The following is a 27520-nucleotide window of genomic DNA, read 5'->3' on the forward strand; positions in this document are numbered from 1 at the left end:
CCAGTGATGGCCACATATCAAGAATAAGGATGTTTTGGGGGACGGGATAAAAGGAAATAGGGCACATAAGCAGAGGAGCAAAGCGTTTAGTCAGTGAGGGGCACTTAAGTCAGCTTTGAGCTAGGCATTCATAAGCTGTGATGACCTCTAACACAGTCAGTGACGGGAACTCTTGAAAACACTGCCGTTCTCAGGCTTGCTCCTCAATCTCTGGTCTCCTGTGCATCCTCCATGACCCTTCTCTACCACAAGTAGCAGTACTCTAATCGAAAGGCCTAGCTGCCCCGTCCCTCCCCTTTTGTTTCATCATGCAGCAACTTCAAAACCTACCTGCTTAACTGATTTCATATCTGCCTTCCCTAACGCTTCCTAATGTTGATGTCGTCTCAGCATTTACCCTGCAAAGCCCCCTCTGCATCTTCATGTGTTCCTCTTTCTCTTCACCCTCCTAACCTTGTACCCCCTTGCTTCAGTAAAACATTGTCTGCTTTTATTAACATTTTTATACTAAAAGTAAATCATTTCTTTTGCATGATTTTGTGCACCCTGGTTTTCCTGAGTTGATTTGTTAAAATGTTTTTTTAAAAGTGCCCCAATCCAATGCTGCTTCACTACCTCTGCTTGAATGAAGTCCTATAAAAAAAATTTATTCCACTCATTATTTATGGTGTTAATTACATTTTTTGGATAACGTGCATGTGCTCTTTTAGCTGAGGCTGCAAACAGCTGATTTGCTCAACATTTTCTTCCCCCTCCCACAGTGAGTTGCAGCTCTAGCTGATACTTGGTACTGCACTTAGTTTTTAAAAACTATCGTCAAGTCCTGTTACTTATTTCTCAGGGATAAACAAATGACCGGGACTGTACAGTTAATGTTTCGAAATAAAATAGCACAGGATGATTACTTATTTACGACTGCTACTTTCAAATGTCTGTGGAGTATCCTTATCTATCATTCCTCTTGGTGTGTTTTGGCATTGTCATGGGACTTCACTATTAGCTCCTTTTTTTTTATTCCTGCTTATCTACCTGCCACCTGTCTGGCCCATGTCACTCCCAATTGAAATTGTACTGATAGCTTGTTGTTTGAGTGGGGGAGGGGCGGGAAATTGCAATTGAACACTGACAGCCGATGGATAGGAAGCGCTGTGGCAGGTGAACCTCGATTTGGACAAGTGCGAGATTACCTGCTTTGAAGCTTAAAAGATCAAGCAGAATGTTTTCCGAAAGCTGATTCAGGAGCCCAGCAAACATCATTTGATACTTACATTTACAGAGAGAATAGGCACAGGGATAGGCCATTTGGCCCTTCGAGCCTGCACCACCGTCCAATACGATCATGGCTGATCATGCAACTTCAGTATCGCACTCCCACTTTCTCTCCGTACCCCTTGATTCCCTGAGCCACATCTAGCTTCCTCTTCAATGTATCTAACAAATTGGGCCCAGCAGCTTTTTGATTAGATTTCCCGACAGTGTGGGAATAGGCCATTCGGCCCAACGGGTCCACACCAAATCTCCGAAGAGTGATCCACCCAGACCCATTTCCCTCTGACTAAAACACCTCGTACTGTGGGCAATTTAGTATGACCAATTCACCTGACTGGCACATCTTTCGATTGTGGAGGAAACCAGAGGAAACCCACACAAACACTGGGAGAATGTGTAAACTCTACACAGACAGTTACCCAAGGCTTGAATCGAACCTGGGTCACTGTGAGGCAGCAGTGCTAACCGCTAAGCCACTGTGCCACCCTCTTTGTGGTCAAGAATTCCACAGGTTTGTTTGGCAGATCCCTAATATAAGTTAGCTAGTGTGCCATGGCCTTTACTTCCAGAGGGCACTGGATTACACTGGGAGGATGTTGTACTGAACTTTAGTCAGGCTCAGGGAGACAACTAAATAGTGATTATATCACTGGTCTAGCAATCCAGAGGCACAGCGTAATGCTTTGGCAGATCTGGGTTCAAATTCCACCACAGCAGCTGCTGGATTTTATATTTAATCAATAAGGGATGTAAAGCCAGCCAGCCATATTGGTGAATGAAATGGCCATTGTGCCATAAATGCCCATCAGGTTCATGGTCCTTCAGAGAAGGAAATCTGCCATCCTTACCCAGTCTGGTCTAGATGTGACATCAGACCAATGTGGTTGACTGTTAATTGACTATGACAACTTCAGAGGGCTAGAGTTAAAGGGGGAGAAAAATGATTTGCCATACTGCATTCAGTTTTTGGCAACGGGAAGGGTATAGTGGCCTTGGCGATGATGCATCACATTCAGACCAGAATGATAGAAGCCAAGAGTGTCTAATTATGAGAACAGATTGGGTAAGGTTGGCTTTTAATCTTCTGAGTATCAGACAGTTGATGTTTTAAACATGAAAATCATTTTTGGAGAATAAATTGAGAGAAACTGCTTCCTCTGACAGAGAAACTAAGAATGAGGCAAAAGCACTTTTGAAATTAAAGCTGGACCATTTTAAGGGGGGAATCCAGAAGTGCTTTTCATTGCAAGACCAATAGAAATATGGAATGTCAGATCTCGGACATGAATACTGGGTCAATTGAAGAGTGAACAATTGAGACTGAGAGGTGAGGTATGAGATTATGGACTTGTGGTTCAGAATAGCATTAATTTTTTTAAATGGTGAAGCAAGACTGGAAAGACCATGCTGGGACATTGTGAGGGACATATTGGAAGTTTTGTAGCAGTCAGATTAGAGTAAGTAATTTATGTTAAAAGTTTGGGCCAACACTTAAATGTTTCATTGTCCTTCAGCTAAACGTCGAAGAGACTCAATCCACCCTGTTCGATTATTTAGCTGAATGTTGAAAACTTCTGACTGGTGCTTCTTGCCAAGTGTTGTCCCATAGGAAGTGGCACGTTCTCCGGTACATTACTGAAGTGATTGTCCCAAGTAATCTTGACTGTTGGCATGAGTGCAAAAAGCCACAGCTCCACCTGGCCCATATCTTCGTACCTGCTTATCAGTGTGCACAGATGTACAATCCTGGTTCGTGGCTTTGAGAGTTAGCATTCTATTATTGCTGTCACTGTGACTAAAGATCATTGCTGCATTGTAATTGGATTTATTTAATGTACCGATTGAGCCAATTTCAGCCTTCGAGTGAAGCAGTGTCTTTTGAATTTGTATTGCTGTTATAAATTCCTGTGCCCATATTTGTAAGAATATTTTTGAGTGAACTAGTTCATGGCCCCCTCCCATCTATGCTGCAATGATTCCATATGACATAGATGGCACTGACAGGGTTTATAGTTGAATTTATAGTACCACGAGTGGATGGTTAGTAGATGCGGACACTTTTGAAATCCTATAGGTTGTAGCAAAAATCTAACTTGTTCTTGTGCAGACTATCTTAATGTGTGGCTGTTTTCTATTAACATTTTTTTAAAAATTTGTGATTTTTATAAAAATGTTATTCATGGGTTGTGGGTGTTGCTGGCTAAACTGGGATTCATGCCAATCCATAATTCTTCTTTAGAAGATGATAATGAGCTGCCGCCTTGAAAAACTGCAATCATGTGATCTAGGTACAACTAGAGTGCTGTTATGAAGGGAGTTCTGGGGCTTTGACCCATTGACTGTGAAGTAATGGCAACCTACTTCCAATGTGTGTGGTTTAGGGGCAAACATACAAGTGGTCCCTTATGTCTCTTACCCTAGTCTTGGATTTGGAAGGTGCTGTCTAAGGATTCTTTGTGAGATGTTACAGATGTTATGAAACTCTGAATTAGCACATGGGTGCAGCAGCTACTCGGGAAGGTTAATGGAATGTTGGCCCTTATTTTAAGGGACTTGGAGTATAATGAAAGAAGTCTCTCTGTACGAGCGGCAGGTGAGACCGCATCTGGAGTAGTATGAGCAGTCTGGTCCCCTTATTTAAGTTAAAATATTGTTTTGTTGGAGGTAGTTCAGAGAAGGTTCATTAGAATGATCCCTGGTGTGAAGGGATTGTCTTATAAGCAAGATTTGAACAGATTGCAACTTGACTCATTGCAGTTTAGAAGAATGAGAGGTGATCTCATTGAAACATGTAGCCATTTCTCTGTATTTGCGAGGGCTACATTCCTGAGAATCTTTGCAAATAACAAAATTTAAGATGCGGAGCTTATTTAAAGATATGTTAAAAATCTCAGGTATGTGATTTTTGTTTCTTATGTTTTAACGTAGATAGGCAAATTTGTGATTTTTGAGGATGCAGCAGATTTACTGTCTAGGATTCTTTTAGGGGCTTCACAGAGTAATTGTTGAGAGGATGTTACCCCTCATGGGAGAGTCTAGAATCACAGGGCATAGTCTTAGAATAAAGGTGCACCAATTCAAGACTGAACTGAGGAATTTTCTTGAGGTTTGATGGTCTTTGGAACTCATTGCCACAGATAGCTGTGGGGTCAGAGTCCAGATAGATTAGATTAGATTCCCCTGCAGTGTGGAAACAGGCCCTTCAGCCCAACAAGTCAACACCCTTCAGTTTTCTTGGTCCCATACTGTGGAACTCCATTCCTCTGTCTTCCTCTCCTGTTTTCCTGAAAACTAAAGTCTTTCACTGAATTTTTAGGTGTGACTTAGAGGGTAGTGCTCTTAGCATCAAGTCAGGAAGATGTGGCTTCAAATTCCACTCTGGGACCTAAGTATGCAAGTCAAAAGTTGACATTCCAATGGCTTTACTGAGAGTGTGCTTCAAGTTGGAGTACTGTCTTTTGGTGAGACGGTAAACTGCAGCGCTAGCTTCACTGTTGGGTGGATGTAAAAGATCTCCCATTTGGAAAAAGAATGGGGGTTATTCACCCTGTGTCCACATCAGTATGAATCCCTTTGTATTACAAGAACAGATTATCTGATCATTTATCACATCGCTATTTGTGGGATCTTACTGTGAGCTAATTGACTGCTACATTTCCTAGATTACAGCAGCGTATCCACTTCAAAGAGTACTTCATTTAGTGTAAAGTGCTTTGGGGTATCCTGTCGTCATCAAAGACCTATACGAATGCAATTCATTTCCTCATGCCTTTGATCATCTGCACTAATCTCTAATGAAGCCTCATGTTGCGTTTAATCTGAACATTTCTTGAAGCATAATGAGAAGCTTTACTATGCTGTCGAACACTTTCCTATAGCTGGTAACTTCATGCCATTCCTGGTAGCATCACTGAGTGGATGTGACCAATGGAGTAATCATGATCTCAAGAAAGTCAAGAACAATATGTTAGCTGTGAATGGTTTTATTTTTGTTTTCTAGTTCCCTGCCTTTTCTGGCTCCTCTCGCTTTCCTCATCAGGCATATTTATGTCCCAATTTCCTCGTAGAATGAAAGATTTTTTTTCAACCTTAAGTATCTTTTTCTGGGTGTACCCTTCCTGACACTTGTATTACATACTGAGTAGGGGAAAGTTAATGATGGCTTAACCCCTCCATTGCTTTCTATGAATACCAGAGCAAGGAGAGAGAGGAAAGGGCTTGCATTTTTATCCAACCTATGTGGCCTCGACTACCAAAGCATTTAAAGTCAACGAAGTACTTTGGAGGTGTAGACACTAATGTAATGTCAGAAATGCAGCAATCAATTTATGCATGGCGATGAGAATGAAAGAACATTTCTTTTATCTTTTGGTTGAGTGTTAATTATTGGTCAGGGATAAATCAGCACATTAGCTTCACTTTTGTTAACAGCTGGTTCATCAGTGAAATAACAATAGGAAATACTGAATAGATCTGGCAGCTTTTACCGAGAGATGCATAGTTAATATTTCTGGTATCTAATTCGAGTTCACTGTAGTGTCTCACCAACTGTCTGATCTCCAGTAGATAGTTGACGGAAGGCATTGCAGAGTTACTCAGTCCTGTCCTGTCCTGAGTTCCATTCACAAGTGTGTGATTTGAAGTGGGAGCCAGGGATACTTTTTTATTTCCTCAGCTCGATATTGATCTTTGTTAGAAAACTAACTCCACCGCCCTTTGCTTAACTTGTCTTAGTGTGTGGTCTGTTCACCTACAGGTCTGTCTTTCATATTTTGTTTTGCATGGAAATGTACATAATGTTTTACAGGCAAGAACTTGCAATTTGGCCTGTGCTGAACCTTCCAGGTAGCATTAAAAATAATCGGAACCTTTCTGACCTGTGTTAGTGCTTATGTATAGATGATTGGAAAAGTTAGTAAAATAACAACCAATGTTCTGCCTATTAGTTCGACATCCGCTCTTTAGCTGGTGAGACCTTTCATTGCCTTACTGTTGGGAGATACTGGCTATCAGATGAAATCTTAAACAAAGGCCCTGTTTATTCTCCCCAGTATACAGAAAAATGTCATTTCAAGACTTGCAGGAGAGTCCTTCTGGCCTCCTGCATAACATTTGGCCCAAACCATCAGGTCTTCACAAAAAAAAGAGCTGAAAATGTGTTGCTGGAAAAGCGCAGCAGGTCAGGCAGCATCCAAGGAGCAGGAGAATCGACGTTTCGGGCATGAGCCCTTCTTCAGGAAGGGTCTTCAGGCTCATGCCCGAAATGTCGAATTTCCTGCTCCTTGGATGCTGCCTGACCTGCTGCGCTTTTCCAGCAACGCATTTTCAGCTCGGATCTCCAGCATCTGCAATCCTTACTTTCTCCTTCAAAAAAAAACACACTGATTATCTGGTCAGTCATCTTATTCTGTTTGTGGAACCTAACTGTGTGCAAATTGTGTGCTTGTATTTTCGAGTAATTTATTGGCTGTGAAGTGCATTAGGCTGTCATGAGGGTGTAAAGGGTACAGTATAAATGTAAGTTTGTCCTCCCTCCCTCCCTCCCTCCCTCATTGTCTAAAGAAATGGGCTGGCAATCTCTTTTAGCTTCTCTGTGTTTGGCTGTTTGATGGTGAGTGAGTGTTTCAGTTTCCCTTATTGTCCAGAGCAGAGAGGGAGGCAAACATTCTGAAAATTGGACCAAGAAAGTATTATTATGTTTTTGTGATGCATTGCAAGTCACTAGCATTTGGTGAATAAAAACAAAACTTCATTCAAGCTAGCAGTGTTCTTGTTTTTCTAAGTTCCGTCATCTAATTACTACACAGAAAGCTTGATTCACTGGTTCCTGTACCACAGCCAGATAGATTACCATTTCTCTTGACGGATGCAATTGAAGCTCAGGCTGACTTTGTGGAAAATCTGGGCTATGTTCCACTGTTATAGCATCAATCTGTGGGGATTGAGTCTGTCCCTTGAGTAAATGTTCCTTTTAGAAATTGGCTGGCAAACAGTCTGCCTGGCACCAGGGAGTGGGTATATGTGCCATGGGAATCCAGGCTCTGAAGATGGTCCCACAAGCAGTGGATATAGTCGGGCTCTTTTTATTCTGTTTTTGCTTTTAGTGGCTGCAAAATCTGACCTGAGTTAGTTTGGACTGTACCATTTCCTCCCCATCCCTTGTATCTTCTATCAGCCGTTGGCTCTGTTCCCATCTCATGCTGCAACCCCTGACCCCTCAAACTACTGATGCAGATACTATACAGCTTTCTGTCTGTCAAACTCAAGGTCGTTTTCATTTTTGTAGACTGCACCGCCACTCCCCGTTCTCCTATTCTGTGATTGCTGTCTGTGAATCATTCCCCTCGCACCTACATTTGCCAACTGCTTTTATCCCTTCACCTCATAAACAGCAGCCAACCATTATCCCATGCTCTCTGGTGTAGGGAAAGCAGCTGTACAAACCCAAGTGTGTTCACATCGGACGACTTTGTAGATTTGTCTTCAGTGCAGCAATCTCTGGGAAATGAGGCAGAACCGGTCTGCTACAAGCTTCTGATCAGGTCAGGAGGAGTTAACCTTCTCAATTACCAACAGCGAAAGCTGCACAGGCGGTAATACAGGGACAAGATAAAATTTGGGGCGGGGGGGGCAAATTCTAACCTTTTGCATACCTGCCTTGTCGTCTGTCTCTCAGGTATGTTTTGAAGGACAAAAATAGAGGAAAATTACTGCAAAATGGAAGAGCAAAGTACAATGGCAGTAAATATTGGCTGAAGTCCCTTGATTTTGTTCAGTTCACATACATAAGGCTTAAAACTACAACTACATGACAAAGGAGTTAAAGGTAATAGACAGGAAAGTAGAGGCCACAATCTTATCACATTGCAAAGCAGGCTCAAGTGGGTCAAATGACCCGCTCCTGCCCAAATTCATATCTTCACTTATTAGAACGTGCGAGTCCGGGATGAAGTCAGCCCATTTCTACTTCCTTGTCCATTCCATTTGTGCATTCAGGGAGTGTTGGTGAGAAATTTCTTCAGGCATCTTGTGGATTTCCAGAATGTACACATAGCAGATTTCTGAAAGCACAATTCATGAAAGCAATGTATGTGGAAATTACAGTTGGCAGATGCACTCCAGATGTTGATCCCTGCAGGGCGCTGTATGTCAAAGGAAGAAAAGATGCGATTTTTGATGCTGTTCACATTTTCTGATTCACTGGAAAGCCTTCGGGGGCAATTTATTGCTTTTTGAACTGCTTTATGGATAAAAATGGTGGCCTCACCGCATCCAGGAATAAGATGAATGACTACTTAATTTTTCTGGTTGAGAGAAGAATGTTAACCAGAACACCAGGCCCAGCTGCTCCATGCTGTTTGGTTTTATACATCAACATGAATGGACTGAGTCTCTGATTAACCCCTGTAGGCCACCATTACCTTTTGGATGTTCATTAGTATGAAAGATTGCAGGGTAGGGGGTAGAATATACAAGGAAAGAAACATGTGTGTGCTGGGAACACTTGTCTGTTCTTTATGCTAATGGTGCTGCCGTAGGAATTGCCTTTGACTCTAAGTCAGAGAATATAGATGCACAAAATAAGTGAACAGGAAAAAGCAAAGAAAAGCAGTACACGTCAAAATATATGGACCCACGGATACTCGCGCAAAGAAATACAAGCATAACGTGTTTAAGTCGTAACAGAAGTTGGTCACATTGTTTTTTTAACTTATTCACTTCTGGGATGTGGGTGTCACTGGCTGAGCCAGCATTTATTGCCCTGTCCCTAGTTGCCCCTTGAGAAAGTGGGGGTGAGCTGCCTTCCTGAACCAATGCTGTAGGCTGACCCACAATGCCCTAAGGGAGGGGATTCCAGGTTTTGACCCAGTGACAGTGAAGGACTGGTGAGATATTTGAGTGACTTGGGGAACTTGCAGGGGGGTGGTGGTGTTCACATATATCTGCTGCATTCCTTCTTGATGGAGGTGGTCGTGGTTTTGGAAGGTGCTACATGTGGATCTTTGGTGAATTACTGCAGTGCATCTTGTAGATAAGTACACACTGCTGCTACTGAGGTAGTGAATGCTTGTGGATGTAGAACCAATCAAGGAGGCTGCTTTGTCCTGGATGATGTCAAGCTTCTTGTGTTGCTGAGGCTGCACTCATCCAGACAATTGGGGAGTATTACATCACACTCCCGACTTGTGCTTTGTAGATGGTGGACAGGTCCTGGGAGTCAGGAGCTATTACTTGCCGCAGTATTCATAGCCTCTGACCTGCTCTTATAGCCAGAAGAGCCATTGATATGAGATTATAGGAGTCAGTAAAGGAGAAATGAAAGGCATGTACTCCATGACGAATGTCTGAATGCCTGAAAGAGGTGAGGAATGAAGGTATTATCAGTGTAAAGACCTAATCTGTTAAGAGAGTAAACTTTGTGGTTCTGGTTCTCTGGGAGAAGAGAAAGCAGCTTCCACACCTCTGGCACAAGGCCGTTTGCAAGTACCACATTGTTGAAAATGTGTTGCTGGAAAAACGCAGCAGGTCAGGCAGCATCCACGGAGCAGGAGAATCGATGTTTCAGGCATGAGCCCTTCTTCAGGAATCTTGCTACAAGCGGGTGCAACCAGCATCCATGGAAACAACTAATCCGATTTGTATTCCAGCCTCCAACCTGCCTGACTGGACCATTACTACAGGGCTTCTGCCTCAGGCCGCTTGCAAGCTGCAAACATGCAAGAGCAGACACGCAAAAGCAATAGGAAAGGCACATAGCACTCCAAATATCTTGAAGACAGCCCGAATTTCTTCACTCCTAAAGAGGCAGCAATATTATGTGTGCAAACTGAGGCAATTTCCACACAGTAAGATCCACAAACAATATGCAGTGATGGAAAATTTCACTCTTTTAAGGGAAGGGGCTAATTAAAAAAAATATATACATACATTGAAAGTTGGGAAACTCGATCTAGCTGGTTAATAGATCATTGAGAAACCACGAACACAACTTGCCCTTTTGTTTTCTCTGGATATGGAGACAAGCAGCTGATGTGCTCCGAGACCTCTGAAGTGTCGGAGTCTAATCTAGATTTAATCTGTCAGTAACTGCAGGTAGTGATGCCCTGGTAACACATTTTGAGGTCAGGGTTTCAGCATTTTTGACAGCTGAAATCTGCATCCTTCCACCCCATGTTTCTGGGTGGCCTTTGAATCAGGAAACGGTGGGGTCAGCCTCCACTCTGCAACTTATTGTCAAAAGTACTTTGATTAAGGTGAGATGTTAATCCAAACTTTCTTCTGCATTTTTGGCCAACATAAAAGATATCACGGTAGTACTAGATTACAAAAGGTAGAGTTCTCATTGTTCTAGCCATTGTTAATGGCAGCAGCTAAGACATTAGCTGGAATTTATTGTTTGTGGATCCTACTGTGTGGAAATTGCCTCAGTTTGCATACATGATATTGCTGCCTCTTTAGCTGTGAAGAAATTCGGGCTGTCTTCAAGATATTTGGTGTGCTATGTGCCTTTCCTATTGCTTTTGCGTGCCTGCTCTTGCATGTTTGCAGCTTGCAAGCGGCCTGAGGCAGAAGCCCTGTAGTAATGGTCCAGTCAGGCAGGTTGGAGGCTGGAATACAAATCGGATTAGTTGTTTCCATGGATGCTGGTTGCACCCGCTTGTAGTGAGCATAACATCTTTAAATACAAGAGAAGCAACTTGGCGAAATGGGGCTGAAAATCCAGGGCAACATCAGAGTTGCAGAGAATGAGTTACAATTTGTGATTGGGCGATTGGACATTGCTCCTCCATTTATAAACTTAAAATGCAAAGAATGACTGAAGGCTGTAACAAGTTAGTGAAGTAATAGCAGCCAGTGCAATAAGTTTTGACTTAACCTAAGATTTAATGTAAATTAGCAGCAAGTTATTACAGTGCTGTTTACACAAGTTGAGGAATCTGATTCAATCTTCCAAGGAGCTGACCTCGTACGCAGTGAACTGAATAGCCTCCTGTATCATCAACCGAGGGGAACGAGACCAGCTTAGAATTACCTTTTGGAATTTCAGAGGAAGGAAAGAAAGTTATTGGAAGAAGCATGTTGCTACTTGGGACTGATGTTGGACTTGTTGATTGGGTTGGTGTCCTTGAAGTGAATTGTTTCTAGTCTTGTTGAAATGGTTTAAAATTGGAAAATCTGAGTTTAATCGACTGATGGAGTCAACCTTAAACATATAAAACCTGCATGTGCTGCAAATTGTGATGAACATATGGATGAAAATGGAATAGTGTAGGTTAGATGGGCTTCAGGATGTTCACAGGTCGGAGTAACATCGAGGGCCGAAGGGCCTATACTGTGTTGTAATGTTCTCAATGGTAGAAAGGGTTGGAATCACGAAGCAGGTCAGTCACCACTTGTGGAGTAAGTACATGAGTTAATGATTCTGCGTGTTGGACTCTTTGCAAGCCCTTCATCAGTACTGACATAAAATATTAACTCGCTCTTATTCTACACTGGCACAGACCGACCTGTACTGCTTTTCTTCCATTCCTGTTCTTGTTGATATGCTTGAGTTCCCATTCCTATTGTGAGCAGGGCAAATGCAGTTATGTCAGCAGTCTTTTAAATTTTGTGAAAATTGGTTTATTTTTCATCTGAACAGAACAAGTAAATAATTTGCTCTAGTTACTGAGTTGACACTGCTGTGTGATTCCAGAGAATGTCGAGGCTTGACTTGTAGTAATTTTTGGTTTTTGGAAATATTCTTGTTATGAGGAAAGATAGCTGCAGAGATGCACCTAGTCTCTGAGCTCCTTTTGCATGGAAAGGGTGGAGTGTCCCCTCCCTGCTGAACAGTGCCTGACTGAATACGAACAGGGATAATTACAAGCTCAGAATGTTAGTCACAGCAGGTTGAGTGGAGTTGTGGCTTTGAAAATTGTGTGTGTGAATGTTGAGGAATGTTAAGCCTTTTTTTTTCTTTTCAATTACTATATCCCTGCCTGAAGTTGTCATGTCACCTTTGTGAACAAGTCTCAAATGTTTGGTTGTCTGTTCTACTGATATATATTGTTCTGTAATCCCTTGGAAGACAGAGCGATGTCCTAAAGAGCTGCAGTCCAGATCAGCCCTGGAATAGTAGAGTACACATTTTCTCCTTTTCTCATCCCACTCTTGCTGAATTTCCCCCGCAGAGGCAAATCCCCACCGTCTCCTCCAAGGGCAGTTTGGGATGGGCAGTACTTATTGGTCGAGCCAGTGACTTTCATGCCATGAATATATGCAGTATAAACCCACTGGCATGTTCTCATCACCCATTTCTTAACTGCCAGAATTGGGCAGTGTGCTAGGTCTATCAACTCCGGTTTCTTTGTAATTTTGTGCTTGGCTATTTCGATATCATTCACGGAGTACATAATCAAATTTGCCATGAGTAGCAATTCATGTTCCATTTGCATTTCAGGGTCCATGATCATATTATCAAAAAAAAATCTTTTTTTTTAGTTTTTAAGCTGCTTCTACCATTTCTGCTTTACTGAGATCCTGAATTCAATGGGTTTACTTTGTATTCTGAAGTAATGTTGAAACAAACTGTTAACAGTGAGTGATCCTCCAGCCAGATCCTCCTGCTTTTCTGCCTTATCCCCAATTCAACATTAAAAAGCAGCTGCTTTCTATTAAGCTGTTTTTTCATTTCCTCTCCAAGTTTATCCCCCCACTTTAACTTCAGTCAAATGGAGTATTTGTTATTTGTTTCATAAGATATTCAAAGGTGACGAGATCAGAATTTGAAAGTGTCAAGTAATAGGCCATGGCTGTTCAGTGCAGCATTCGGCCTTACTGAAGGTTCTGGAGGTGATCTGTATGGTTATATTCTGTCTTCAGGTGATCCCCATTCCCTTTTGTTCACCACTCAACTTCTCCACTGCCGAAAGTCGAAGACAGAAGTTGGTCAGTAAGCTCAGCGTGAGCTTCCCACTGTCGCCCTTCGGCCTTAATGTCTTCAATAGTTCACTCTTTGTTTGCTAGAGAATGCGAATGTGTTGGAATGAAATTTGGGGCTGAGGGGGAGGTGGCAGTGTGGGTTGTAATCTGGCAAATAATTCGCTGTCTTTTTTTTTGGAGGAGTCTTATTAATTTTCTTCTTTTAATTTTTTTTTAACCTGTTTTGATGTGTTGGTTCACACTTCTGGGGCAGGTGAGACTTGAACCCGGATCTTTCTGTGTGAACTATTGGACCGCGCCCTGTTCAGCTATATTCTCCAGTTTTCATTCAGATTTGACCTGTCTCTTTTCTGCCTGAGCTATTCACCCATTATTTATTTTGGAACAATAATTTTTATTTACAATGTGCCAAGGTGCTTCACAAAAGTAGTCAAAAACCAGCATTTAGCACTTGACCTACCTACAATGATAATGGGGCAGGTGGCCAAAGGTTTGATCAATGAGGAAACAAGTGTAAAAGCAAACTAATTTTAAGCTTCTTTCAGCCATTTTATGTTTTTAAAAAATCATGTCGATCTCTGTTTTTCTTAATCCATTTACAAATTATTTATACAGGTATGTGTAATGTCCCACCCTGCTTTCTCTTAATTCTTTCCCTTTTGAATTGCTGTTGTCTGTCATTCCAGCCCTGACAGGTTCTCTACACATTGGTGACTCATTTGTACTCAGCACAGATGTTGGCCAACCTGATTTGTTTCCAGTTTATTCTGATTTTGTTTCTAGTGAGTCTGTGGTTACCTGTTTCTGTTTTGTTACCTTTTTGAATATAGACATCGCATTTAGCCTGTTTGCATCAAGGGATTCCTGCAGAATTATTCAATGTTTGGATACGCTCTCAGCCTGCTGCCTTGGGATATTATCTTTGCAGATTTTTGAGCCTGAAAATGGTGTTGATAATGATTTTGGCTGACTGCTGAGCACAGGTTGCTTGCGTCTTTCCCATTGGAAGTTATAACTCAAAATGTTGGTTAACTTGTGCTCATTGTGCATTTGTAAGTGAAACGATGGCTTCAGCTAAAAAGAGACTGGATAAGCTAATGCAAGTTAAGATTATGGAAAGGTTTGCTAGGTTATGGACAGGCAAGATGTTTCCACTGTAGGTGAGACCAGGCCATAAATGTAAATTAACTACTAATAAATCCACTAAAAAATCAGGAGAAACCTTTTACCCAGAGTATGGTGGGAATGTGAGTCTCACTGCTACATGGAGTGGTTGAGGCAAATAGAATAGATGCATTCAAGGAGAGGCTGGTTAAACACATTTTGCAGGGTGGGGGGGGGGGGGGAGGGTTTGTGATGAAGTAAATGTTGATGGGTTTCAGTGAAGAGAAGTGGGAGGAGATTCATGTGGAACATGGACACCAGCACTGACCTTCTGGAACAAGTTGCCTGTTTCTTTAGTAAATAGCCCGGTTGTTCAATGGGAATTTCTCGCCAACCACAGGGATGGGTGGCTCTGATGACACAAATTCAAATAAACGTCACACATACGTAAATATACTTTTATATTTATGTAAGACTTACACACCACAGCAACCAGGGATATTAAGTAAACATAACGATCAAAAGCATTCACTTTTGTCATTTTGCCAACGCATGCACAAAAATGTTCACATGTTGTGTAAATGTGAATATTGAGTTTCCGTACTAACAAATCATGGCAATAGTTCAATTTTTTTCTAATCAGCAATTGAATTATAGTGTCACAGCAGAATACTAAGAAAACTCCATGCATTACATTACCTATTCCACCTTGATTTTGACATTCAGCATCAACCCTTTGACTATAGAATAAGCTTAGCTCTGTGATCATATTCAGCCCCTTGTTTCAACCCTCCAGCACAGAGTTTGAGCAGATAATCTACAACAACTAGCATTTTTATCGCTCCTTTTGCCATTAGCAAATAATCCAAGGCTCTTTGCAGAAATCTAGCAAAATGAGAATTGCCACCAGTCCAGAGATGACCATATTGGGGGCAGCAAGTGATGAAATATTTGGTCAAATATGTTAGGTTTTACAAAAAGAAGAAAGGGAGGGCAGACAAAGGAAGCACATGGTGAGGACAGTGCAGGAGAGAGAGAGAGAGAACCTGCACAGTTATTGCCTTTGCTGTTTGAATTCGTGTATCGCTGCACATCGGAGTGCATCTGGGAAAATTAACAAAGTGAAATTCATAACTAATCTTGGAGGAACTGTTGGGCGAAGTTCACAGCACAGAATCAGATGAGTTAATTGTTGTTTTAAGTCTGTCCAAGAGAAAGGCTGCAGTAGTGGGTACAGTGGATTCTTCCTTGATTAAATTTTTTTTGGAGATAAGTCTCTTGATTAAACTTAAAATATAAGCCATAGCTATTAATTTAGCCTGGGGCAGTGTTTGTAGAGGAATAAGACGGTGTTATTTTCTGGGTCTGTAGATTGTGAAGGAGCAAAAATGGCCTTGACAGTGATGTACATGTCTTGTCAGATGTGGGAGTTTAAAGAGAGTTTAAGGGTTACTGCGGATTATATCTGCCATAAATGCTGTTGGATGCAAATCTTATCAGATTGAGTGGATCGGTTGGAGAGACAGATAGAGGTGATGAGGAATTTGCAACAACAACAGTATGTGATGGGTGGCAGTTATAGGAAGGGGGGAAAGTCTCAGATACAGTCACATAGATGGGTTAACTCCAGGAAGGGTGAGAGAGGTCGGCTCCTAGGGCAGGAGTCTTTTGTGGATATACCCATTTCAAACAGGTATGCTGTTTTGGAAAATGTAGGGGGTGATGGATTCTCAGGGGAACGTAGCACGAACAGCCAAGTTTCTGGTATTGAGACTGGTTCTAATGCAACGAGGGGTACGTCGGCTTCCAAGAGATCCATTGTGTTCGGGGATTCTGGAATCTGAGGTACAGACAGACATTTCTGTGGCCAGCAGAGAAAAAGCAGAATGGTGTGTTGTTTCCCTGGTGCCAGGATTAAGAATGTCTTAGAGAGGGTGCAGAATGTTCTCACAGGGAGAGGGGCCAGCAGGAGGTCACTGTACACATTGGAACCAACGACATTGGAAGGGAAAAGGTTGAGACTCTGAAGGGAGATTACAGAGAGTGAGAGAGAATTTTAAAAAGGAGGTCCTCAAGGGTAATAATATCTGGATTACTCCCAGTGCTACGAGCTAGTGAGGGCAGGAATAGGAGGATAGAGCAGATGAATGCATGGCTGAGGAGCTGGTGTATGGGAGAACGATTCACATTTTTGGATCATTGGAATCTCTTTTGGGGTAGAAGTGACCTGTACAAAAAGGACGGATTGCACCTAAATTGGAAGGGGACTAATATACTGGCAGGGAAATTTGCTAGAACTGCTTGGGAGGATTTAAACTAGTAAGGTGGAGGGTGGGACCCAGGGAGATAGTGAGGAAAGAGATCGATCTGAGACGGGTACAGCTGAGAACAGAAGTGAGTCAAACAGGCAGGGACAAGGTAGGACTAATAAATTAAACTTCATTTATTTCAATGCAAGGGGCATAACAGGGAAGGCAGATGAACTCAGGGCATGGTTAGGAACATGGGACTGGCATATCATAGCAATTAGGGAAACGTGGCTCAGGGATGGGCAGGACTAGCAGCTTAATGTTCCAGGATATAAATGCTACAGGAAGGATAGAAAGGGAGGCAAAAGAGGAGGGGGAGTGGCATTTTTGATAAGGGATAGCATTGCAGCTGTGCTGAGGGAGGATATTCCCGGAAATACATCCAGGGAAGTTATTTGAGTGGAACTGAGAAATAAAGGGATGATCACCTTATTGGGATTGTATTATAGACCTCCCACTAGTCAAAGGGAAATTGAGAAACAAACTTGCAAGGAGATCTCCGCTATCTGTAAGAATATTAGGGTGGTTATGATAGGGGGATTTTAACTTTCCAAACTTTGACTGGGACTGCCATAGTGTTAAAGGTTTAGATGGAGAGGAATTTGTTAAGTGTGTACAAGACCATTTTCTGATTCAGTATGTGGAAGTACCTACTAGAGAAGGTGCAAAACTTGATCTACTCTTGGGAAATAAGGCAGGGCAGGTGACTGAGGTGTCACTGGGGGAGCACTTTGGGGCCAGTGGCCATAATTCTATTTGTTTTAAAATAGTGATGGAAAGGGATATACCAGATCTAAAAGTTGAAGTTCTAAATTGGAGAAAGACAAATTTTGACAGTATTAAGCAAGAACTTTCAAAAGCTGATTAGAGGCAGATGTTCGCAGCTAAAGGAACGGCTGGAAAATGGGAAGCCTTCAGAAACAAGAATCCAGAGAAAGTATACTCCTGTCAGGGTGGAAGGGAAGGCTGGTAGGTATAGGGAATGCTGGATGACTAAAGAAACTGAGGGTTTGGTTAAGAAAAAGAAGAAAGCATATGTCAGGTATAGACAGGATAGATCAAGTGAATCCTTAGAGTATAAAGGCAGTAGGAGTATACTTAGGAGGGAAATCAGGAGGGCAAAACGGGGGCATGAGATAGCTTTGGCAAATAGAATTAAGGAGAATCCAAAGGGGTTTTAAAATACATTAAGGGCAAAAGGGTAACTAGGGAGAGAATAGGGCCCCTCAAAGATCAGCAAGGTGGCCTTTGTGTGGAGCCGCAGAAAATGGGGGAGATACTAAATGAATATTTTGCATCAGTATTTACTGTGGAAAAGGATATGGAAGATATAGACTGTAGGGAAATAGATGGTGACATCTTGCAAAATGTCCATATTACAGAGGAGGAAGTGCTGGATGTCTTGAAACGGCTAAAGGTGGATAAATCCCCAGGACCTGATCAGGTGTAACCGAAAACTCTGGGAAGCTAGAGAAGTGATTGCTGGGTCTCTTGCTGAGATATTTGTATCATCGATAGTCACAGATGAGGTGCAGGAAGACTGGAGGTTGGCAAACGTGGTGCCACTGTTTAAGAAGGGTGGTAAGGACAAGCCAGGGAACTAAAGACCAGTGAGCCTGACCTCGATGGTGGGCAAGTTGTTGGAGGGGATCCTGAGGAACAGGATGTACATGTATTTGGAAAGGCAAGGACTGATTCAGGATAGTCAGCATGGCTTTGTGCGTGGGAAATCATGTCTCACAAACTTGATTGAGTTTTTTTTGAGAAAGTGGCAAAGAAGATTGATGAGGGCAGAGCAGTAGATGTGATCTATATGGACTTCAGTAAGGTGTTCGACAAGGTTCCCCATGGGAGACTGATTAGCAAGGTTAGATCTCACAGAATACAGGGACAACTAGCCATTTGGATACAGAACTGGCTCAAAGGTAGAAGACAGAGGGTGGTGGTGGAGGAGGGTTGTTTTTCAGACTGGAGGCCTGTGACCAGTGTAGTGCCACAAGGATCGGTGCTGGGCCATCTACTTTTTGTTATTTACATAAATGATTTGGATGTGAACATAAGAGGTACAGTTAGTAAGTTTGCAGATGACACTAAAATTGGAGGTGTAGTGGACAGCAAAGAGGGTTACCTCCGATTACAACAGGATCTGGAACAAATGGGCCAATGGGCTGAGAAGTGGCAGATGGAGTTTAATTCAGATAAATGCGAGGTACTGCATTTTGGGAAAGCAAATCTTAGCAGGACTTATACACTTAATGGTAAGGTCCTAGGGAGTGTTGCAGAACAAAGAGACCTTGGAGTGCAGGTTCATAGCTCCTTGAAAGTGGAGTCACAGGTAGATAGGATCGTGAAGAAGGCATTTGGTATGCTTTCCTTTATTGATCAGAGTATTGAGTACAGGAGTTGGGAGATCATCTTGCGGCTGTACAGGACGTTGGTTAGGCCGCTGTTGGAATATTGCATGCAATTCTGGTCTCCTTCCTATTGGAAAGATGTTGTTAATCTTTTCTGAACCCTTTCAAGTTTCACAAGGATGTTGCCAGGGTTGGAGGATCTGAGGTACAGGGAGAGGCTGAACAGGCTGGGGCTGTTTTCCCTGGAGCGTCAGAAGCTGAGGGGTGACCTTATAGAGGTTTACGAAATTATGAGGGACATGGATAGGCTAAATAGACAAAGTCTTTTCCCTGGGGTCTGGGAGTCCAGAACTAGAGGGCATAGGTTTATGGTGAGAGGGGAAAGATATAAAAGAGACCTAAGGGGAAATGTTTTCACGCAGAGGGTGGTACGTGTATGGAATGAGCTGCCAGAGGATGTGGTGGAGGCTGGTACAATTGCAACATTTAAGAGGCATTTGGATGGGTATATGAATAGGAAGGGTTTGGAGGGAAATGGGGCGGGTGCTGGCAGGTGGGACTAGATTGGGTTGGGATATCTGGTCGGCATGGACAGGTTGGACTGAAGGGTCTGTTTCCATGCTGTGACTCTAAGTGAAGAGACTGGGATTTAGAGGGAATTCCAGAAGTGCTGCTTTTTTTTCGTCATGGATGTGGATTTTGTTGGCAAAGCCAATATTTATTATTCATTTGATCCTGGAGACGCAGTTAGTGATGATGAGGCAAAATGAGTGGGTGGACGCCCGAAACCAGTGTTGAAAACATTATTATTCATTCAGGGGATGTGGTTTTGTTGGTGGGCCAGCATTTGCTTATCCATATTTCTGTTGAGAAGGTGGTGGCGTGCTGCCTCATGAATCACTGCAGTCCATTTCACATAGGTAACTCCACCATGCTATCTGGGAAGAAATTCTAAGACTTTTACCCAGCAACACTGAGGAACAGCAATATTTTTCCAAGTCAGAATAGTGAGTAGCTTGGAAAGGAACTTGCAAGTAACAGTTTTCCAATGTGTCTGCTGACTTTGTCATCCTCAATGGTCATAGGTTTGCAAGGTGCTGGCTAAGGAGCCTCGGTGAATTTCCAGAGGACTAGAGGGAATTAGAAAAGTTGCACATTTACCGGCTGGCTTCCTATCTACCACAGTTTAACTCCTCCAAAAATCTGCTGTCATTGTTAGCTCACTTTATTGCAAACGTGCTGTTTGGAGAAAAATGGACAGTTCTGGTTTCCTCACTAATGTTTATCTGTCAACTAGTGTCATTAAAATGAGAAGATGTACCACTTATCTCATTTGCTGTTTGTACAACTTTCCTGTGTGCAAATGGACTGCCAAGTTGTCTACATATTTATTGCATTTCAAAAGTAATTTGTTCATTGTAAGACTTTGAAATATCTTTGAAAGATTAAGGTTTGTTCAATGATTACTTTCTTTTTTGATTTGTCTACCCGTTTAGGCGATGGCAAATGTGTGATCTGCGACTCCTATGTCAGGCCGTGCACGCTGGTCCGTATCTGTGACGAGTGTAACTACGGGTCCTATCAGGGCCGATGTGTGATTTGTGGCGGTCCAGGTGTATCTGATGCCTATTACTGCAAGGAGTGCACAATCCAGGAAAAAGATGTAAGTTTGGAACACGCTTTCTTCTGAATCTAATCAAGTGCAATGATCAAATGGTGATCTAATTGTTCACAAGCTGGAATGGGAAGGGTTGAAATATAAAAAATAGTCTGGAAAGGCTGGGACTTCTTTTCAGGGGTGGTGTGCAGGTAGTTGAGGGGGGTGACCTTATTAAGATTTAAAAAATCATGAGGGGCATATAGAAGGTGAATGACACGGGTCTTTTTGCGAGGTTTCCAAAACCCGAGGTCATAAGTTTAAGGTGAGAGAAAGAAATTTTATAAAGGACATGAGGTGCAACCTTTTTTTGAGATGTGTGTGGAGTGAACTACCAGAGGAGGTGTTGCCTGCAGGTGCAGTGACAACATTTAAAATACATTTGGGTAAGTTAATTAACAGGAAAGGTTTGGAGAGATATGGGCCAAGCACAGGCAAGTGGGACTAGTTTAATTTGGCAACATGATCGGTGTGGATTTGTTGTTTCCATGCTCAATAACTGAAAGTGTCCTGGAAGAGTGGTTTGTTTGTACAGTTCCAATTAGGAACACCACAAAAGATGATAAACCTAACTCTGAAGCCTGATTGCTTAAACAGTGACTTCAAGCTCACAACTTAGCAACACAAAACGTTGTAATGTGGATCTTTTCCTTTGAAATTCTCAATGTCCCTCAGCTGCTATTCCTTTGAGGAAGCTAACACCCTGATACAGGGTACAGTTACAGAGGTACCATCTGTCCTCTGGCACCTTACCCTAAGGGTCAGGCTTCCTGAGTGAGATGAGCCAAGCAGGTGAGTGTTGGAGGCTAGTCATTTTTTTTGTCCTCCACCTGAAGTTTACTTTCGAGCAGAGGTTGTCAGTTAATAGAAAAGTAGAAGCCTGTCTCATTTCTCCAGCTCCTTCACTCCACCAAGCTCTGAAAAGTCCCAACTGTTCCCCTTGATGACTTAACTAATGCAAAACATACTCTGGATAAAACTTGGAACTTATGCTATGCAGGTCCTCATTTGGCAAGGTGGCTTTTCTGAGCACTAAAGTAATTGAAATATCAACTCCTTTGTTTCTTCCAATGCTACTTGCCCTTTTTTTTTTGGTTTTGCATTCTAGAGAGATGGATGTCCGAAAATTGTCAATCTTGGCAGCTCAAAAACTGACCTGTTCTACGAGAGGAAGAAGTACGGCTTTAAGAAGAGGTGATCCGGTGGAATCGCTCATCTTCCAAATGAATGTGGGGGACACTGGGTAGTCTTGTGTGGAATGGTTGACATTGCTGTTTCACAATATGAAGAATGTTATTTGATGGCAAGAATCTAACAGTGTGTGGACGAGGGAATTGAATCTACACTAGTTTTTGTTTTTGTTTAGTAACTGGAATACTTTGTCTCTCCCAGCAAAGTGAGTTTGGAATTGAAGTAACCGATTTCTGGCAAAGGAACTAACGCCTGAGCTTGCTTTAGCAACAACACCATTGGTTTCTTTCTGAGCATGGACAGTTCTGCTCACCAATTCATTTCTTTTTATATACTGCTTGTAAAACTATCCAGCGCTCGCTGGTTGAGAGTTTAGCAAATAGGGATTTAATTGTTAAGCGAGTCGGTTAATGGTCGTAACTTCACTTATGCTGTCACTGCAAAATCCTGTGCATATTGCATTTAAGCCTTGGAAGTGGTTGCTTCTTTCTGAGCTCCTCCTCGTAACAGTTGATTAACTCTGGCAGAAGATTGGGTGTTTAATTTTTCTACCTTGAGTTTCATATTTGTTTAATCTTGAGGCCCATTTGTGGATCACCAAAGCAGTTTCTGAGAGTTGTGTTTTCTACAAGGGTCACTCAACACAATTCTTGATATTAAACAAACCTATTCAACAGATACTTTCTTTGATAACAAGCTGTTCTCATCAACAAGTAGAGTGACTTGTTTATTAACGGAAATATTTGCTGTTTGCCCCTCGTGTCCCAGGTAACCACAATGCAGTGAAGGACCAAGCAGGCAAAATCTGAGGTTGCTCTCCAGTCTCATTGAGGTAACTGGCTTCTGCTGAGGTGCCAGGACTCCCTGGGACTAGAGAAAAACAGCAGCTAATATTCCTGTTCTGATCACTATGCCTGCTTTGACCTCCTGTCTGTGTCTGTGGTTGGGGAAGAATCAAACAAACACGTGATTTATTTCACGAAGTCACAACAGTCAAGTAGCAAGACTAGGTGTCTAGGAATCCTTCTAAATAATTGTTACTTAAATGTAATACTATTATTGGTGAATTAGTGCAAATGGAATATTCTACCAGATACAATTGATACAAAACTGCTGGGGATGTTCTAATTACAATGAGGTGCTTTTAAAAATGAGTTGGAGTGTAAGAGGGATGAACTTTGTGCTTTTTTTTTGTGTTTAGTCCTTATCTCTTGCATGGCATGAATCAACACTTTTTTTTTGTTTTGATAGAGGAATGCATAATTGCAAACCTTGATCTGCTGATTTCCCAATAATGCTGCAAAGCACTGCCCCTGAAGGAAGTGGAAGCAGTTGCCATCTTTTCAACCTTTTTGAAGGAATGAATCAAATTTCCAGTTTGGGAACCAATCCTGGGAAAACCAAATTGCAGAAGTGACCTAGTACGGGGGGGGGCTGTCCCTGGAAGCAAATAGCTTTGTGAAACAGCCTGCCTGATAATTATGCTGTTGTGGTTTTGCAGGTGAGACTTTTTAAAATGTTTTTTGCCCCCCCCCACTACCGCCTAACTGCAGTAGTGTGTATTTTTCCCCAGCACCCATGTTGACTGTCCTTATTTTACGTGTTTGAAAGACTTGATAGAGGTACAACTTACTAATTAGATTTTTGTTTGACATGCCAGTTGGAGTTCAACGTGGCATTTTTTTTTAAAATCCAGCAACCTTTTCCTAATCGCTTTATCCATCATAATAAGTGACGTGCTAAGATATTGTTGCACCGTGCCTGTCATCTTGGTTGGGAAACTGGAAGAGGGAAAGTTTCTATTTGCGTCAGATATCCTGTGTTAAAGCATGGTCTTCCAGATGCAGGTAATGGCAATCAAATTTAGCCACGTGCAGTTAAGATGGGGCCATTATTGAGGCCTTTTGTGAGAATGAGTTGTTTTTAAGTTAGCCAAGTTGATGGGAATATCCTGATGAGGCCTATGTGGCATTTACGTCTTGAAATCACGACAAATTTATTAGCAGCTAATAGCTTTTTACTCTCCACGTTTGTACCTCTTTGTTGCTGTTTTTGGTGCAAGGATATTAAGTGATTAAAACCATTGATTTAGTTAATGGAAGAGTCAAAATGGAAACTTTTTTTATTTTTTCCAAAGGGTTTCTTTAGAATTTAGTTGTATTGACCATTTCTAAAGACTTTCGAGGATTTGAGTGATTTGTTGCTATTTTTACGCTACCACTCACCACTTAACCCCTTAAATAGATATGAGTTCCAGTATTCCACTTTCCAAGAACAAGTTTTGGTTGATGGGCAGGACAGGAACTAAATTCTACGTGAGCCCTGAAAGATTTTGAGCCAAGAGATTAGTACTAAATGAAATGCCTCCACTTTCACTTGAAGATTATGTTTGAATGCGTTAATTATTGAGCCTTTTTTTAATAAACCGTTTTTTTTCTATGTGTCGGCTTGTAGTTTCTCAAAGTGTCGTTCTAACTTGGAAGGAGTATTAAAATGTTGAGGGCAACAGGGATATGTCACGAGTGTGGTGGGTAAGGGATTATTTTTGGATGTGAACTGGACTTCTGTAAGGTGGCATACAAGAGGAACAATAAGTTACCAATGGTGTTCCCCAGTAAAAACTACCAGAGCTGCAGTTTTCACCATGGTTATCAGTAACTTTCATGAAAGAGTTGAGCATTATATCCAAATTTTGAAATAGATCCCAGTGCATCCTACACACCAGCCTTCCGTGCATTGACTCCATTTACACTTCACTGCCTCTAGAAAGCAGCCAAGATAATCAAACACCCCTTCCCAGTCTGGCTGTACTCTCTTCCACCCTCTCCTTTTGGGTAGAAAAGTTTGAATACATGTACAAACAGCTTCACCCCCGCTGTTATCACACTTTTGAACAGATCTCTCAAATGTTAATACTTTTCTCTCCTCCCTCTCCCTCTCTGTCCAATTCGGAGATCGGATTTTAAGAACATTTAAAAATGGAAGCAAGAATAGCCTGTTTGACTCCTTGAGCTCGTTCAGTAAGATCATGGCTGATCTGATTTTAGCTTTAACTGCACATTGTACTGTTTTTCTCTCTCTCTCAATCTTTTCTCTGAAGAAAAACTCCTTCTCCCAAAGAACTTACTTTAGTGGATCTTCTCTGAACTGCTTCCATTCAGGAGATCAAAACTACACATTTCTTTACAATGTGGTCTCACTCTGTGGATATTATCTAATCATCTTAGTCAGAGGTGACATTACACTCCTAAGACACAAGTGCGACTTGAACCCAGGTCTCTTGGCTCACAGGCAGGGACAATACCACTGCAACAAGAGCCCTTAAAAGTTGCAGCAAGAGCTCCCTACTTTTATAGTGTAAAAGGTCAACATGTCATTTACCTTCTTAGTTACTTGTTACACTTACATGCTGGCATTGAGTCATGTACAAGAACACTCTGATCCCTCTGTACCATAGTGTTCTGTCATCTCTTAAAATGATACTCTCTCCCACAAACAGCAGGTGATGCTGGATCAGTTGTTAGTTTTAAATCTGAGATAGATACATTTTTATTCAACAAAAGTATTGAGAGATATGGGCCAAAGGTGGGCCTGTGGTGTTTTGAGCCGCAGATCAGTAAGGAGTCATGAAATCGTGGAACGGGCTTGAGGGGCTGGATGGTCTGCTGTTCCCAATTCTGCTCTTGCACCAAAGTGAACACTCCCATTTTCTCTCACTGTACACCATTGTATTTTTTTTTTGCCAGCTCATTAACCGTATCTGCATCCTTTTGCATACTTTTTGTTGCCTTCACAGTTTCCTTTCCTTCCCAGCAAATCGAGCCCCAAACATTCAGTACCAAAGGAGTAGCCATGGGCACCTGCGTGGGCCCCAGCTATGCCTGCCTCTTCGTCGGATATGTGGAACAGTTCTTCTTCCGCAACTACACTGGTGGAAAACCCCCCCACCTTTTCCTCCGCTACATCGATGACTGTATCGGCGCTACCTCGTGCTCCCACGAGGAGGTTGAACAGTTCATCCACTTTACCAACACCTTCCACCCCAACCTCAAATTTACCTGGACCGTCTCAGACTCCTCCCTCCCCTTCCTAGACCTTTCCATTTCTATCTCAGGCAACCGACTCAGCACAGACATTTACTATAAACCAACCGACTCCCACAACTACTTAGGTTACACCTCCTCCCACCCTGTCCCCTTTAAAAGCGCCAACCCATATTCCCAATTCCTTCGCCTCCGCCGCATCTGCTCCCAGGAGAACCAGTTCCAATACCAAACAACCCAGATAGCCTCCTCCTTTAAAGACTGCAATTTCCCCCCAGACGTGGTTGACGATGCTCTCCACCACATCTCTTCCACTTCCCGCTCCTTCACCCTTGAGCCCCGCCCCTCCAATCACCACCAGGAGAGAACCCCACTGGTCCTCACCTATCACCCCACCAACCTCCAGATACATCGTATCATCCTTTGTCATTTCCGTCACCTCCAAATGGACCCCACCACCAGGGATATATTTCCCACCCCTCCCCAATCAGTGTTCTGAAAAGACCACTCCCTCCATGACTCCCTCGTCAGGTCCACATCCCCCACCAACCCCACCTCCACACCTGGCATCTTCCCCTATAACCGCAAGAAATGCAAAACTTGCGCCCACACCTCCCCCCCCCCCCCCCCCCCCCCCCCCACTTCTCTCCAAGGCCCCAAGGGATCCTTCCATATCCGTCACAAATTCACCTGCACCTCCACACACACCATTTTACTGCACCCAATGTGGCCTCCTCTATGTTGGGGAGACAGGCCGCCTACTTGCGGAACGTTTCAGAGAACACCTCTGGGACACCTGCACCAACCAACCCACCCAACCACCCTGTGGCTGAACACTTTAACTCCCCTTCCCACTCCGCCAATGACATGCACGACCTGGGCCGCCTCCATCGCCAGACCATGGCAACACGATGCCTGGAGGAAGAGCGCCTCATCTACCGCCTAGGAACCCTCTAACCACACGGGATGAATGCAGATTTCTCCAGCTTCCTCATTTCCCCTCCTCCCACTTTGTCTCAGTCCCAACCCTCGGATTCAGCACCGCCTTCTTGACCTGCAATCTTCTTCCTGACCTCTCCACCCCCACCCCTCTCTCCTTTAACGTCCTTCCACCTATCGCATTCCCAACGCCCCTCCTCCCTACCTTTTATCTTAGCCTGCTTGGCACACCTATCTCATTCCTGACGAAGGGCTTATGCCTGAAATGTCAATTCTCCTGCTCCTTGGATGCTGCCTGACCTGCTGCGCTTTTCCAGCAACACATTTTTCAGCTCTGATCTCCAGCATCTGCAGTCCTCACTTTCTCCTATTCAGTCCCTTCTTCCAGTTATTAAAATAGATTGTGAATAGTGAAGGCCTGAGCGTGCCTGTGAGAACTCCCATGTTAATTTGCCAACCTGAAAATGACCCACTTCTCTTGACTCTGATTTCTTGTGGGAGGGATTTTCACGATAACAATATCTTATCCATAGAAAGAGTCAACACTTTTATCAGGGAGCAGCTCTGTTGGTGTAAGGATGGTGGGCCCTGACGGCAAGTAAAACAATGCATCCTCTGAAGACAAAAGTGTGTTTATTCCTGGTTTCCTGTGTTATTTCTTTCAACCATCTCTATCTGGGTGATGGTTTGCGAAAAATTGTGGACAGCCCAGGAGCTAACCAACCTACC

At 42.7% G+C, this 27520-nt stretch overlaps 1 protein-coding gene across 2 annotated transcripts in view; it reads left to right on the top strand.

The window, feature by feature from the left end:
- Positions 1-24248, top strand: part of phf5a (PHD finger protein 5A) — a 42743-nt gene extending 18495 nt beyond the window's left edge. For both annotated transcript variants that reach the window (XM_060849307.1, XM_060849308.1), the window contains exons 3-4: positions 20458-20624; positions 21727-24248. In XM_060849307.1, coding sequence (XP_060705290.1) covers positions 20458-20624; positions 21727-21816 — 257 coding nt within the window. In that variant the 3' untranslated portion in view covers positions 21817-24248. The remainder of the gene's footprint in view (positions 1-20457; positions 20625-21726) is intronic.
- Positions 24249-27520: the final 3272 nt, after the last annotated feature.

The sequence above is a fragment of the Hemiscyllium ocellatum genome, chromosome 33, assembly GCF_020745735.1.
Source record: "Hemiscyllium ocellatum isolate sHemOce1 chromosome 33, sHemOce1.pat.X.cur, whole genome shotgun sequence".
Lineage (NCBI taxonomy): Eukaryota > Metazoa > Chordata > Chondrichthyes > Orectolobiformes > Hemiscylliidae > Hemiscyllium > Hemiscyllium ocellatum.